The 12,516-nt window shown below is 51.0% G+C and overlaps 1 protein-coding gene across 2 annotated transcripts in view; it reads right to left on the bottom strand.

The window, feature by feature from the left end:
* Positions 1-1,463: 1,463 nt before the first annotated feature.
* Positions 1,464-12,516, bottom strand: part of SLC22A23 (solute carrier family 22 member 23) — a 190,713-nt gene continuing 179,660 nt past the window's right edge. For both annotated transcript variants that reach the window (XM_028136847.2, XM_054721530.1), the window contains one exon: positions 1,464-2,071. In XM_028136847.2, coding sequence (XP_027992648.2) covers positions 1,690-2,071 — 382 coding nt within the window. In that variant the 3' untranslated portion in view covers positions 1,464-1,689. The remainder of the gene's footprint in view (positions 2,072-12,516) is intronic.

The raw sequence follows: 12,516 nt of genomic DNA, 5'->3' as shown, positions 1-12,516 counted from the left end.
GTTTAGTCACTGGAATCACACACACTTGCAAGTTTCACCTCCTCACCATGTTTTTTTTTATCAAGTCACCAGTTCCTATTGAAGTCCACCAGATTCAGAGGGGAGTGGTGGGCGGAGACAATAAGAAACAGGCCAGGTAGAAAGCTAGAAGGGGAGAAAGGGAAGTTAAGTCAACCCCTTTTCAGGCCCTTTGAGTTCTAGCAACTGTCAGTTGGAGGTCACCTACGTCACAGGCCCGAGACTATGATTTCCTGGGAAAAACACAGCCCATGACAAAAGACACATGTCACAAAGTGGGGGGTGGGGTGGGTGGACAATTCTAGAAAGGACCCAGGCTGTCTGGAAAATCAGGTGCCTCTGTTGTTCAAGGGGGCGCCTGCCTGCGCCAATGAAGCTTGTTTCTTAGTGCCCCCCCCCCCCCCCCCCCCCGTGTGTCCTTGCGGAGGCCCTCCAAGCTTCCTCTGAAACACCCTCAGGTGGAGAAGCCTGACGTGGAAGGGAAGAGGAAGCCTGCATTGTCTGGGACAAGCAATGAACTCAATGGCAACCCTTGGCTATTGGGGATGGGAGTTGAACTTTGGGGAGTTATTGCTTCCTCTCAATTCGTCTTGATGCTTTAAGAGAGGCAGGAGGTCAGTTGGACTAACCTGTGAGCATCCCACTGCTTGTCCCCAGCCCCACCTCTGTGCTGAGGGAAGTGGGAGGAAGCAGGAAGCAGGCAAAGGCAGGCATGAGGGGGACTGGCTCCCACAGGTTTGCAGTCTCAGCGTGAAATCGGTGGGAGCGGACAGTCATCCAAGCTGGTGATGCTGTGGTGTGCTCCGGATGTGCATGCCACTGTCTTTGGGAGCGCACCCGCCCTCTGGGTTTGCCTTGGTCCTCTATTTCAGCTCTTGTCCCACTGGTTTCCCTTCAGAAAGCAGCCGTGTTTTCAGGTAGTGCTGGCAAAGCTGACGGTGGAGGGGGCTGGATCTCCGCGGAGCTGGATCTGAGGAAGCATTAATGCTAAACGCCCCACACCTCAGCGCATGTAGTCGGGACCTGAACCAGGCAAACTTGGGTCAGAAAACTGGAGACAACGCCGCGAATCATTTACGATTTGTGGTGAAATGTTGAAGCTTTTCCCCAAAGAGTTTCCAGCATCCAGTACAAAAGGGTGATCTTGAAGGAAAGATTAAGCTGGTTTTAATGACATTCGTGAGCTGCTTTCTCCCAAAACACGGGCCAGAAGCTCTGACGCTACAAACAAAAAGAACCTTTCAGACCATCAGCCTCCAGCGGACACCTCATCATTTACATTTCAGCTCAGGCAGTCTGCACTGCTCGCGGTGGTGTCTGCGCCCAGCCGCGGCCCTGGGGGCCTCTGGCCGCTGCCCGCGGGGAGACTGGGTCTCTCTTTCGAAGGGGGTGGTTCTATTTCAAGATCAGTGAGAGGAAAGGGAATAAAGTGCTTCTCGTAAAAATGACCAAAATAAATACAAACATTTAATGGCAGAAAAGAAAGTCATTTCCAAAGAGCCTGCTTCCTCACATGATCCTTAGAGTTTCGGGAAGACTCCCCCCACACCAGCCGAGGTCCTGTGCTCCCGCGGCGTCGGTGCCCTGTGTGCCCGGCAGAGCCGTGTGTGCTCGCAGCCACGTCTGGTCCCTCGGTGACCCCGCGCGCAGCCACCCCCACGGGCCCAGGGCTCAGGGCAGGCCGCGCGCAGCAGAGCCGCAGGACCGCAGGCCGTTGGCCGCGGCGCTGTCGGGCAGCACGTCCCCCGCGGCCGCGGCATCGTGGAGGCCCGAGTAGTCCTTGAGCTCGGCGTGGGTGAGCAGCAGCGGCTGCTCGGCCTTCTTGTGCGGTAGGAGCGGCTGGCGCGTGTAGTGCTCCCCGTTGGAGAGGCTCTCGGGCAGGCTCTGGTTCCGGCTCTCGGGCAGCAGGAGGATGCAGATGATGCAGATGAGCGTGCAGCAGGCGAAGATGATGTGGTGCAGGAAGTAGCCTTTCTGGTTGTGCAGCTCGATGATGGGCGCCGTCAGCTTGCCGAAGCCTGCGCTGGCCAGCACCAGCCCCAGCCCGCCGCACCTGCAGGACGGCCGAGCACCAAGGTTAGTGTCCACGGCCACCCCCGCGCATGGCACAGTGGATCCCAGAGTGCGGACGTGGCAAAGTCACGGCAGATCCCGAGGCCTGGCTGGGGCGTGGGCACCGGGCATGCCCCCCACCTGGGCACCCCCCATGTGGGGTATCCCAAACCACCTTCATCTGGGCCACCTGTCCACCACCTCTAGTTCACGCAATACTTTCCCTCATTTAATTTGAAAGACAACTTTATAATGTCACTGTAAGTGGACAACTATCCCTTGCCATAAATAATGTGCATGCAGTGAAAAAGAGAGTAGTATTAAATTCTGCTATTTCCCCTTGCTCTTCATTTAGAAAAGTAGGAGGGGGGCTGGTTGGATTACCAAGGGTTAAAGGTGTTAGAGACATACCAACACTAGCAGACTTTCTCTTTGCCACAGTCAGAGATTTGAAGACACTTGGTGAAAACAGTATTTTCTCACTGTGAGTTGATGTTATTTACTGTCGAGTCCCATGTATTTCCTAGAATCATTCTGTACCCCACCAATGGGAGTGTCCCGTCTCTGGGAAAGGCTCTTCCAGCAGCCGTGCCCTGACGGAGACATTCCCATCGCACTGAGCTCAAATAGCACCGAACAAGCCTGGAGCCTGAGCCACTTGCCACTCCTCTGCCACAGGAGGGGACCTACCAAACACTCCAAAGGCACTGCAGATACACAGCAGCGGGGAAACCCATCAAACCTCCAATTAATGGCGATTTGGGCATAAAGATGTAACTTTGGGGAGAAGGTGTTATGTGGACACCAAGAAAGCAGTGCAGTGCTAGGCTGCAGGAAAGAGGACCACGGTACTCAGGTGACAGGAGGTAATGGTCCTACTGTCCCACTGGGCCCTTACTTACAGGACAGACAACTGGCTGGTCTCAGAGCTCTGGGGCCACAGGGAAGGGGCCGGGCGAGGAGGTCTCATCTCAGGGGAAATGCAGACGTTTGCCTCACCTCAGAGAGCAGGTGCAGACCAGTAGGCAGAAGGTCCAGGGGTGCAGATTTCAGTTGGTTTAAATAACTTTCAAATGGACCTGGTCAAGAGTTGGGTACTGCCCTTTAGGAAATGACACTTACTCTTGGATGTGCTTATGAGGCAAAGGGGCTCAAGGGTAGGCCCCTGTAGCATGTGGGACACAGGAGCTCCCAAGGAGCCCGTGATTCCCTTGGTGACACTGTAGGTGCCTCTAACTCACAAAAATACTGACCTTCGAGGACACAAGTACAAGATCTACACTAATAAAAGAGAAACATGCAAATTGACCGTACCTCTGCTATACCCACAAGCCACGCCCACCAGCCAATCAGGAACGAGTATGCAAATTAGCCCAACCAAGATGGCTGTGGCCATGGAGTGAGCAGGAGGCTTGGGTTGCCCCCTGCAATGGAGGAAGCCAAGCTTCCTGGCCGGCCCTGGCCTCCACTCAAGGCTACAAAGTTTCAATTAAAAAGATAAATAAATAAATAAATCCCAGATACCAGGGCCTTCGCTTGGGTTGCCGGGGTGTGTGGCCGGCCTGCAAACCATCACAGGCCCCTCGCCCAGGCCGCCCCACGCCCCAAGGGAACCCCCATCCTGATCCGGGACACCCTTCCGGGCAAACCAGCCGGCCCCCACCCGTGCACCAGGCCTCTATCCTATCTAATAAAAGAGTAATATGCAAATTGACCATCACTCCAACACACAAGATGGCTGCCTCCACGTGGTCAAAGATGGCTGCCCCGATGTGGACACAAGATGGTCACCACAAGATGGCCAGCAGGGGAGGGCAGTTGGGAGGAACCAGGCCTGCAAGGGAGGGCAGTTGGGAGCAATCAGGCCAGCAGGAGAGAGCAGTTGGGAGGGACCAGGCCTGCAAGGGAGGGCAGTTGGGGGTGATCAAGCCTGCAGGGGAGGGAAGTTAGGGGTGACCAGGCTGGCAGAGGAGGAGAGTTGGGGGCGACCGGGCCTGTAGGGAAGGGCAGTTGTGGGGGACCCAGGCCTGCAGGGGAGGGCAGTTAGGGGCAATCAGGCTGGCAGGGGAGCAGTTAGGCATCAATCAGGCTGGCAGGGTCAATCAGGCTGGCAGGGGAGTGGTTAGGGGGTGATCAAGCTGGCAGGCAGAAGCAGTTAGGGGCAATCAGGAAGGCAGGCAGGCAAGCAGTTGGGAGCCAAAACAGTCCTGGATTGTGAGAGGGATGTCCGACTTCCCGTTTAGGATCGGGCCTAAACGGGCAGTTGGACATCCCTCGAGGGGTACCAGATTGGAGAAGGTACAGGCTGGGCTGAGGGACACACACCCCCTGCACGAATTTTGCGCACTGGGCCTCTAGTCTACATATAAAAGTCAACTGTGTGTCTACATGCTAGCAACCAACAAGTTGAAGATGGAATTAAGAGAATTCCTGTCACGATAACATCAAAAGAGTAAAATACTTAGAAATAAATAACAAAGGAAATGCAAGACTTGTGTGCTGGAAGCTATAAAGCGAATGCTGCTGAGAAAGTTTAAAAGATTGTAAAAAATGGAGAGACATTCCATGTTCATGGATTGGAAGACCAAATATTGTTAAGATAGCAATTTTTTTTTTCTGAATTGATCCAACACAATCCCTATCAAATTCCAAGATGACTTTTTGAAAAATAACAAAATCAAGGACTGACTTTTTCAATTTCAAAACTTACTATAAAGCTACAGTAACTAAGGCAGTGTGGTGCTGGTGTATTGACAGGTCAAGGGAACAGGATTGACAGTTCAGAAATAAACCCTTACATTCATGGTCAACTGATTCTGACAAAGGCAAATTCAGCAGGGAAGAGACAGTCTTTTCAACAAGTGGCATTGGGACAACCGGATATCCACGTGCAAATGAATAAAGTCGGACCTTTGCTGCCCAGTGTACACAGAAATGAACTATAAATGGGCCACAGCCCTAAATATAAGGGCTCAAACTATAACACTTCTAGAAGAAAAGGGAAAACATCTTTTTCTTTAGGAAAGAAAAAATTACTTACACATGACATCACAAGGAGGATACATAAGAGAAAAAAATGGCCATTTGGACTTTAAGAAACTTTAAAAGTTCTGTCCTCCAAAAGACACTCTTAAGAAAATGAAAAGAAAGACCATACACTGGGAGAAAATGTTTACAAAGCATATGTGATAAAGGACTTGTATCCAAACATATAAAGAGCTCTCAGTAAGAAGATAAGCCAATTTAAAAAACTGGCCAAAGATTTAAATAGACATTTCTCCAGGGAAACTATAAAACATCCAATAAGTACATTTAGAGACATGCAAATCACAACCACAGTGAGATATTATTTCACGCCCCTAGGATGGCTATAATCAGAAAGACAGACAATAACAAGTGTTGGTGAGGATGCAGAGAAACTAGAAGCCTCATATTGCTTTTAGGAAAGAAAAATGGTGTAGCCACTGTGGAAAAGCTTGGCAGTTTCTTAAAAAGTTAAGTATAAATTTTTATGATCCAGCAATTCCACTCCTATGCAACATGAAAACCTGTGTCCACACAAAAACGTACTAGCGAATGTTCATTGTAGCATTATTCATAACATCCAAAAATGGACAGAATTCTATTGTCCAACTGGTGACTAGAGAAACAAAATGTGGTCTGTCATATACAGTGGACTAGCATCCGTAATAAAAAAGGAACATGGATGAATTTCAGAACCATGCTAAGTGACTGTAGGAATCCATTTATAGGAAATGTCCAAAACAAGGCCAGTCTATAGAGACAGGAAGCAGACGAGTGGCTGCCTGGCTCTGGGAGTGGGAGGGAAACTGCAAGGGCCATGAGTAATTTTTGGTGAAAATGTTCTGTAATTGGGCTGTGGTGAGGATTGTACTGTCATTGCACTATATACTAAAAGTGCATAGATGCTATGGTATGTTAATTACCCTATATAATAAAAACCTAATATGCTAAGTGTCCAGTCATCCAGTCAACCAATCAAAGCATAATGTGCTAATGATATGCTAAGGCTGCTCAACCACTCACTATGACGAGCACTGACCACCAAGGGGCAGACACTCAATGTAGGAGCTGCCCCCTGGTGGTCAGTGTGCTCCCACAGGGGGAGAATCACTCAGCCAGAAGCCGGGCTTACGGCTGGTGAGCACAATGGCGGTGGCGGGAGCCTCTCCCGCCTCTGCAGCAATTCTAAGGATGTCCCACTGACAGCTTAGGCCCACGTGGGGAGCAGGCCTAAGCCATCAGTCGGACATCCCCCAAAAGATCCCGGACTGCGAGAGGGCACAGGCTGGGCTGAAGGACACTCTCCCCCACAGTTCACCAAGTTTGTGCACTGGGCCTCTAGTACCTCAATAAAGCTGTTAAGAAAACCCCAAAACTGTTCCACCTGGGGCCTCCTGTTGATACAAATAACCAGACTTCTAGTCTAGAAGAGCGCCCACGCACGCCTCACCTTTCTTCCTGAGAACTCAGAGATTGTCCAGGCTCCCCTCTCCCTTTCACCCTGCTGCCTGGGTGGGAGTTTCTTTTCTGCTTTGCTCTGCAGGTCTTCTCAGGGGCGTTATTGTCCCCAACAAGGGAAAGAGAGACCCTGCCTTTGCTACCTGCCGTCCTACTACAACACCCCCTCTGGCTGGCCAGTCCAGGATCGGGAGGGTGACAGGGTGCATCAATATTTCTGCTTCGTGGCACCAACAGAGAGGTGATGAGAGCTTAGACAAGCAGAGACTATCAGCAGCAAACCTGTAGGAATCAGGTAGAGATGGTGGCATGTTGGGGCTCTCCAGGTGGACAGCTGGACCTAAGGGCCACCTTAAATCAGACATACAGTTTTATGATAAAGATAGGACGGAGCAGAGTCTTGCAAATATTTTTTCTCAAAGAACAGAACTGAAGAATGGCAACTGTGTGTGAAGGGTGGGACAATGGGTGGTCTCCCCATTTTGTCATGTTTCATAACGAAAAAAAATAAATTTCTCTCTCCCCTTCTCTCTCTAAATTAGGAATGGCCTTTTGTGTTTGCAGGTAGCAGCCCACCCCCTGAGGGTGTGGCCTCAGGCACAGCAGGTGCTGGGTGATGCAGAGGTGAGGAGGGTGGCCAACACTTCTCCTGAGGTTGCTGCAGGCTAAGACCCAGGCGCACTGCCCTAGGGACAAAGCCAAGCCTGGGAGTCCCTGGCCCTTCCCTTTCTCAGCCCCCTTCCCGTCCAACCCCCGACCAGCTCAGGCCCAGGGGGGGTTACACTCCCCTCACTGGAGTCTCCCACAGGGACCCTCCCATCTCCTCAGACTTCATTTCCTCACTGCTGACAAAGTGCCCTGTCTAGAATACAGAGCTGATCATGCCAGTCACTTGCTCCAAATCCTCGCATGGCTCCCTCCTGCCTCCAGATAATGCACAGCTCCCAGGGCTCCCCCTCTCTGCTGCCCTCCTGCCCGTTGCCCCCTCCAAGCCCTCCATGGGGCTCTCTCACCCTGCTTCAGCTAAGCTCCGGTGCTTCGCGCCCAGCCCTGCCAGGTTCCTGGGTAGGTAACTGCCTCATGTGCTTAGTGAAGAAGGAGACATGACTTGTCACTAGTGTTCGTTCAAGCAGAGGAGCCTCAAGACGAGCAGTGGGCAGTCAGGGCCACCCCACCTCGGGCAGCCCACACATACAGGCAGGTCAGAGCGAGCTGCCTCACAGACGCTTGCTGCTACACAGGCAGGAGATGCCACAGCTAAGAGAACAGGTGGCCTGGGTCAGAGCTCTGGCTCCACCATCCACAGCGTCCCGTCCCCTCTGTGAGCCGCAGGGAGAATCTGTAAAGGGGTAGGGAGAGCAGCACAGCGAGCGACCCCAGGCGGAGCAGGTTTGCTGCTGATAGTCTCTGCTTGGCTAAGCTCTCATCACCTCTCTGTTGGCGCCACAAAGCAGAAATATTGATGCATTCCTAACTTCTTTCTTGCGGCATTAATATTAAAGTGACAAACAGCGGGAGGTGAAGGGAAGAGCGCTGAGATCAGTGGAGTGGGGTTGGGGTGTTTGGTGAGGGATGAGGAGGAACCTGACAGCAAGGTCTGAGCTGAGCAAGTTCAAGAACTGAGAGGCTAAAGAGAGGAGGAGCCAGGCCTGGCCGGGTGGCTCAGTTGGCTGGAGCGCTGTCCGTACACCAAAAAGTTGAGGGTTTGATTCCCAGTCAGGGTGCGGGTTTGACGTTTCTTTCTAACATCAAAGTGTCTCTCTCTGTCTCTCTCTCTCCCCTCCTCCCTCGATTCCTCTTTCTCTAAAAATCAAAAAAAACATATCCTCGGGTGAGGATGAGAGAGAGAGAGAGAGAGAGAGAGAGAGAGAGAGAGAGAGGAGCATAAAGCCTCCAGGATAAGGTAGAGACACACAGGCTGGCTGAGGTGCGAACAGTTTTGGTCCTTCCTTCTCCTCCCCAGTCCTCTCAACCAAGCCCTGCAGACAATGCCTCCTGAGGCTGCCTCCCTCCCACCACCCTCTCCCTTCCAGAGACTTCTGCTCTGGCTCAATCCCTCCCCCCACACTGCTCCCGTGCACTCACCTCCCTCCTCCCACACCACTGGCTGCTCCCTCTGCGCCCCGGAATCCAGTCCCGGCATCGCCCTGGTACAGACTGTGCAGGCTGCCAAGTGCTCTGCCCGCTGCCTCCCTCCCTCCCAGTGCCCCCACCATACCCTCCGCACACCTGACTTCACAGCCCAGACTTACTCATGTTTGCATGTCTGTGCGGCTCTTATTCTTCAGGTTTTCCAGGGCGGGACCAGGCCTGACTCAGTTTGCTAGCCCTAGCCTCTACCAGCCGCTGGCTGAGAGCTGGCTGGCACCTGGGTATTCACTTGGTATGGCCCCAATCACTCCCCCACCCGGTGATCACACCCTGCACCTTGAGATGAGCTGGATCTGGCAACTCACTTTTTACTAATAAAATGCAGCGAAGGTGATGAGATGTCCCTCCGTGATTAGCTTACAAAAGACTGGACTTCCAGCAAACTCTCTTGTTGGCTTTCATGAAGTAAGCTGCGGTGTTGAGGCCCATGTGGCAGGGATCTAAGGTGGCCCCCGGCCTAAAGCCAGCAAGGAACAAAGTACTTGTTCGGCGACGAACTGAATCCTTCTGTTACGGTTTGAATGTGTGCGTCCCCCCAGATTCATATGTGACTCCTAATCCCCAATGTGATGGTATCAGAAGGGGGGCATTTGGGAGGTGATTGCATCACGAGGGCGGAGCCCCTGATGGGATTGGGGCTCCTAGGAAAGGGCCCCGAGAGCTCTCTGCCGCCCAGCAGGTGAGGGCGCAGCAAGCAGGCCCTCACCACGCACCAAGCCCGCCGACACCGGGGCCTTCCCGGCCCCCGAACTGCGGGGAGCAACCACCTTTCTGTGTGTGTCCACCGCCCGCTCCACGGTGCTCTGTCATGGCAGCCCGGGTGGGTTAGGAAACCTGCTGGTTACTGAATGAGCCTGGAAGTGGGTCCAGCTGATTACGGCCTGGGGGAGACCCTGAAGGTGAGAGCCCAGCTAGGCCATGCAGGCTGCTACCCACACAAACTGGGATGGAAGAAGCACAGGTTGCTGTAAGCCACCACGTTGTGGGGTAATCTGTGACACAGCAATAGATAACGGACACACTAATCCACGAGTGATAGCACTCCCTACCTTGAGCCATGGGAGAAAGCAGCCAGCCTCCCCTCACCCAGGCTGAGACGTGTCATCAGTGCTGTCTGCGCAACAGAACGCCCTCCCCAAGGGAGAGACTGGAAGCACGAGAGGAACGGTCACATCATGTGCCACGGAGCCATCCAGGGGACACAATGAGGAACAGCAGTGCTTTGGGGCGTGTCTCCAATTATTAACCCCTTCCCAGATAGAGTCCCGGAGAACCTCTTAAAGACACGCTGCACCTTTCTGTTAGTGTCTGCTCATGTGCTTACCATCCCTGTTAGCTTATGGGCCCTTCAAGACCAAGGAGTACTTCCTAGAATATCAGTGGCACACACTGTTTATGCCCAGTAAATATTGGCTGTTTATGGATTACACTGGCTTCGTAGGTAGGAAGGTCAAACAAACAGGACAGGTTAAATATAGATGACCACTGGAAAGAGCGACGTGATGGACTCCATCTGTGAGATGAGTAATATGAACTCCTAAAATAACCACTTAGTCTTTTGTTGTTGTTGTTAATACAGAAGATATTTTCCCATTATTTTTAGAGAGAGTGGGAGAGGGAGAGACACAGAGAGAGAAACATTGATGTGAGATAGACACATCGATTGATTGTCCAGATCAGGGCCGGGGATCCAGCCTGCAACTGAAGTACATGCCCCTGACCGGAATAGAACCCAGGACCCTTCAGTCCACAGGCTGATGGTCTACCCACTGAGCCAAACCAGCTAGGGTGCCACTTAGTCTTTTTGATCATTCTAGTCACTTTAGGAAGCCACAGGATGTTGCAGGGGACGTACTGGATGCCAGGGAAAATGGACATGTTTCAGCGGGGCCTTTGATATCGGTAAGACATCCTTTTCTCTGAAACCTGCTTGGCTTCCACCTGACCTTGTCACTAAGAGTGAATGCCACTGACAGGCAGCTCAGTGCATGTCAAGACCACACGTGGGTTAACATGCAGGAAGGTAGAGTGCACAGACCCACGAGGAAGGTCGAACACGGATTCATGGTTGAAGGAGCTGAGCTCAGCACCACACAGAAGTCTCCCTTCATCATGACCAATGAACTTGATCATACTAATACATTATGTTAATAAATCATGTCACATGAAATATATTTGATTTTTGATAGGATTAGAGGGATCATTAAAAAATTACCTATATACACATATACTATATACACATAAACAGGTATGTACACATGCATGCTATATATTTTTCAATGAAAGCAATTTTCTGTTTGGTTTTCTATCAAAGATACCTTAAAATTATTCTGTAAGATTAGAAACAATTTTGGCAGAATTTGGTACATCATTTTTGGCCTTGTATTTTCTTTTTGAAATTTCAGTTTAGAGAATCGGATCATTACATGCTTGGTTATTTGGTTATTTAGGTGATAGTTTCATTTTCCTCCCCACAATTGGTTCCTGCGTTTTTCTGTTGGTTGCCACTAGAGGGCAGCATATGCACAGTAGAGCAGTCAGACCCTCAATTTACAGATAAAAGATAATGGGGGCGGGGCAGCTTTTGTCTTGCTGTGCTTTAGGAGCACACAAATTTTCATTTCCACCAGCTATCTTTATTTTACTAGTTATAATATCTAAATTACTTCAAGGATAGAAAGATCCACATACAGGGAGCCGCCTTATTGGAAATAGCAAATGAATTAAGAATTCCAGACTCTTCATCATTCCATTGAACATGTGAATCCCAGAAACATACCTCCCATTTCTCACATCCTCTTTTATGTTACTTAGCTTGTCTTTACTAGACTTCTGTGAAGTCAAGGATGAACAAATATTTGTGTCAATTTTTACAGAAATAAATATAACTGCCCAAATAACAATTTTCTTTTTTTAAAGAGTATTGACAGTCATACATGTTCAGTAATTATATATAGTTTGTATAGAAAACCCCAAAGAATAAATATAACTATTATTATGAGCAGACATGTAAAAGAGAATAAAAAATGGATTCTGAGCTCAATATCAATCCATAGGCATACAAGCTTTGTCGATATCTTGGGATAGCTGTCAATGTCAGTTTTCATTTACAAGGCCAAACCCTTTACCTATATTCTCTCCTCCCTCATCACCACCACCACACAAAGCGGTCATGAGTCCTCCCACGGGAGGGCACAGAGGTGGAGGCTGGCTGAAGGACGTGCCCGGGGCCATGCAGGGACGAGTGGCTTCTGGGGTCACACTGGCCCGCCTCTGCTCTTTCCTCTGGGCTGAGGACCAAAATCTGGGCTCATCCTCTGCCCTCTGCTCGGCCCTCGGCCTGCTGTTTAACTTCTAATGTGTGTGCCTCGTCTCCTTGGCTTCTGCTCACTCACTGAGCATTTGCTATAAATATTTAAGACACAAATCTTTAAAAAAGCTAAGCAGACTCCACGTTACACATAGGCCATTTTTGTCCCCAGTGCTGGCTCCTGAGGCAACTTTAGAGAGGAAGACCTCAGGGTCTGGGGTCTAGTCCTGAGGTGGGAAGCAGGAAGGGTTAGTTAGGATGAAGGTGTCAGGTCAGGCAAGTGCCAAGAACAGTTTCTAGAAGGAGGTGGGGTGGCCTGAGGGGAGCAGAGCAGGAGACACCAGGAGGGAGTGGATGGGCTCGGACCCAGAGCAGGGGACCCACCCTCGAGGCTCAGGGTGTGGAGGGAGCCCCTGAGAACTTTGGGAAAATGAAGTGGACTTGCTGTTGTCACCAGCACCTGCCTCCTTTCTCACCGGACTGGGAACCAGGGGCTCCCGCCT

The sequence above is a fragment of the Eptesicus fuscus genome, chromosome 9 (assembly GCF_027574615.1).
Source record: "Eptesicus fuscus isolate TK198812 chromosome 9, DD_ASM_mEF_20220401, whole genome shotgun sequence".
NCBI classification, from domain to species: domain Eukaryota; kingdom Metazoa; phylum Chordata; class Mammalia; order Chiroptera; family Vespertilionidae; genus Eptesicus; species Eptesicus fuscus.
The sequence above is the reverse complement of the archived record's forward strand: the minus strand, read 5'-3'. Positions and strand labels throughout refer to the sequence as shown.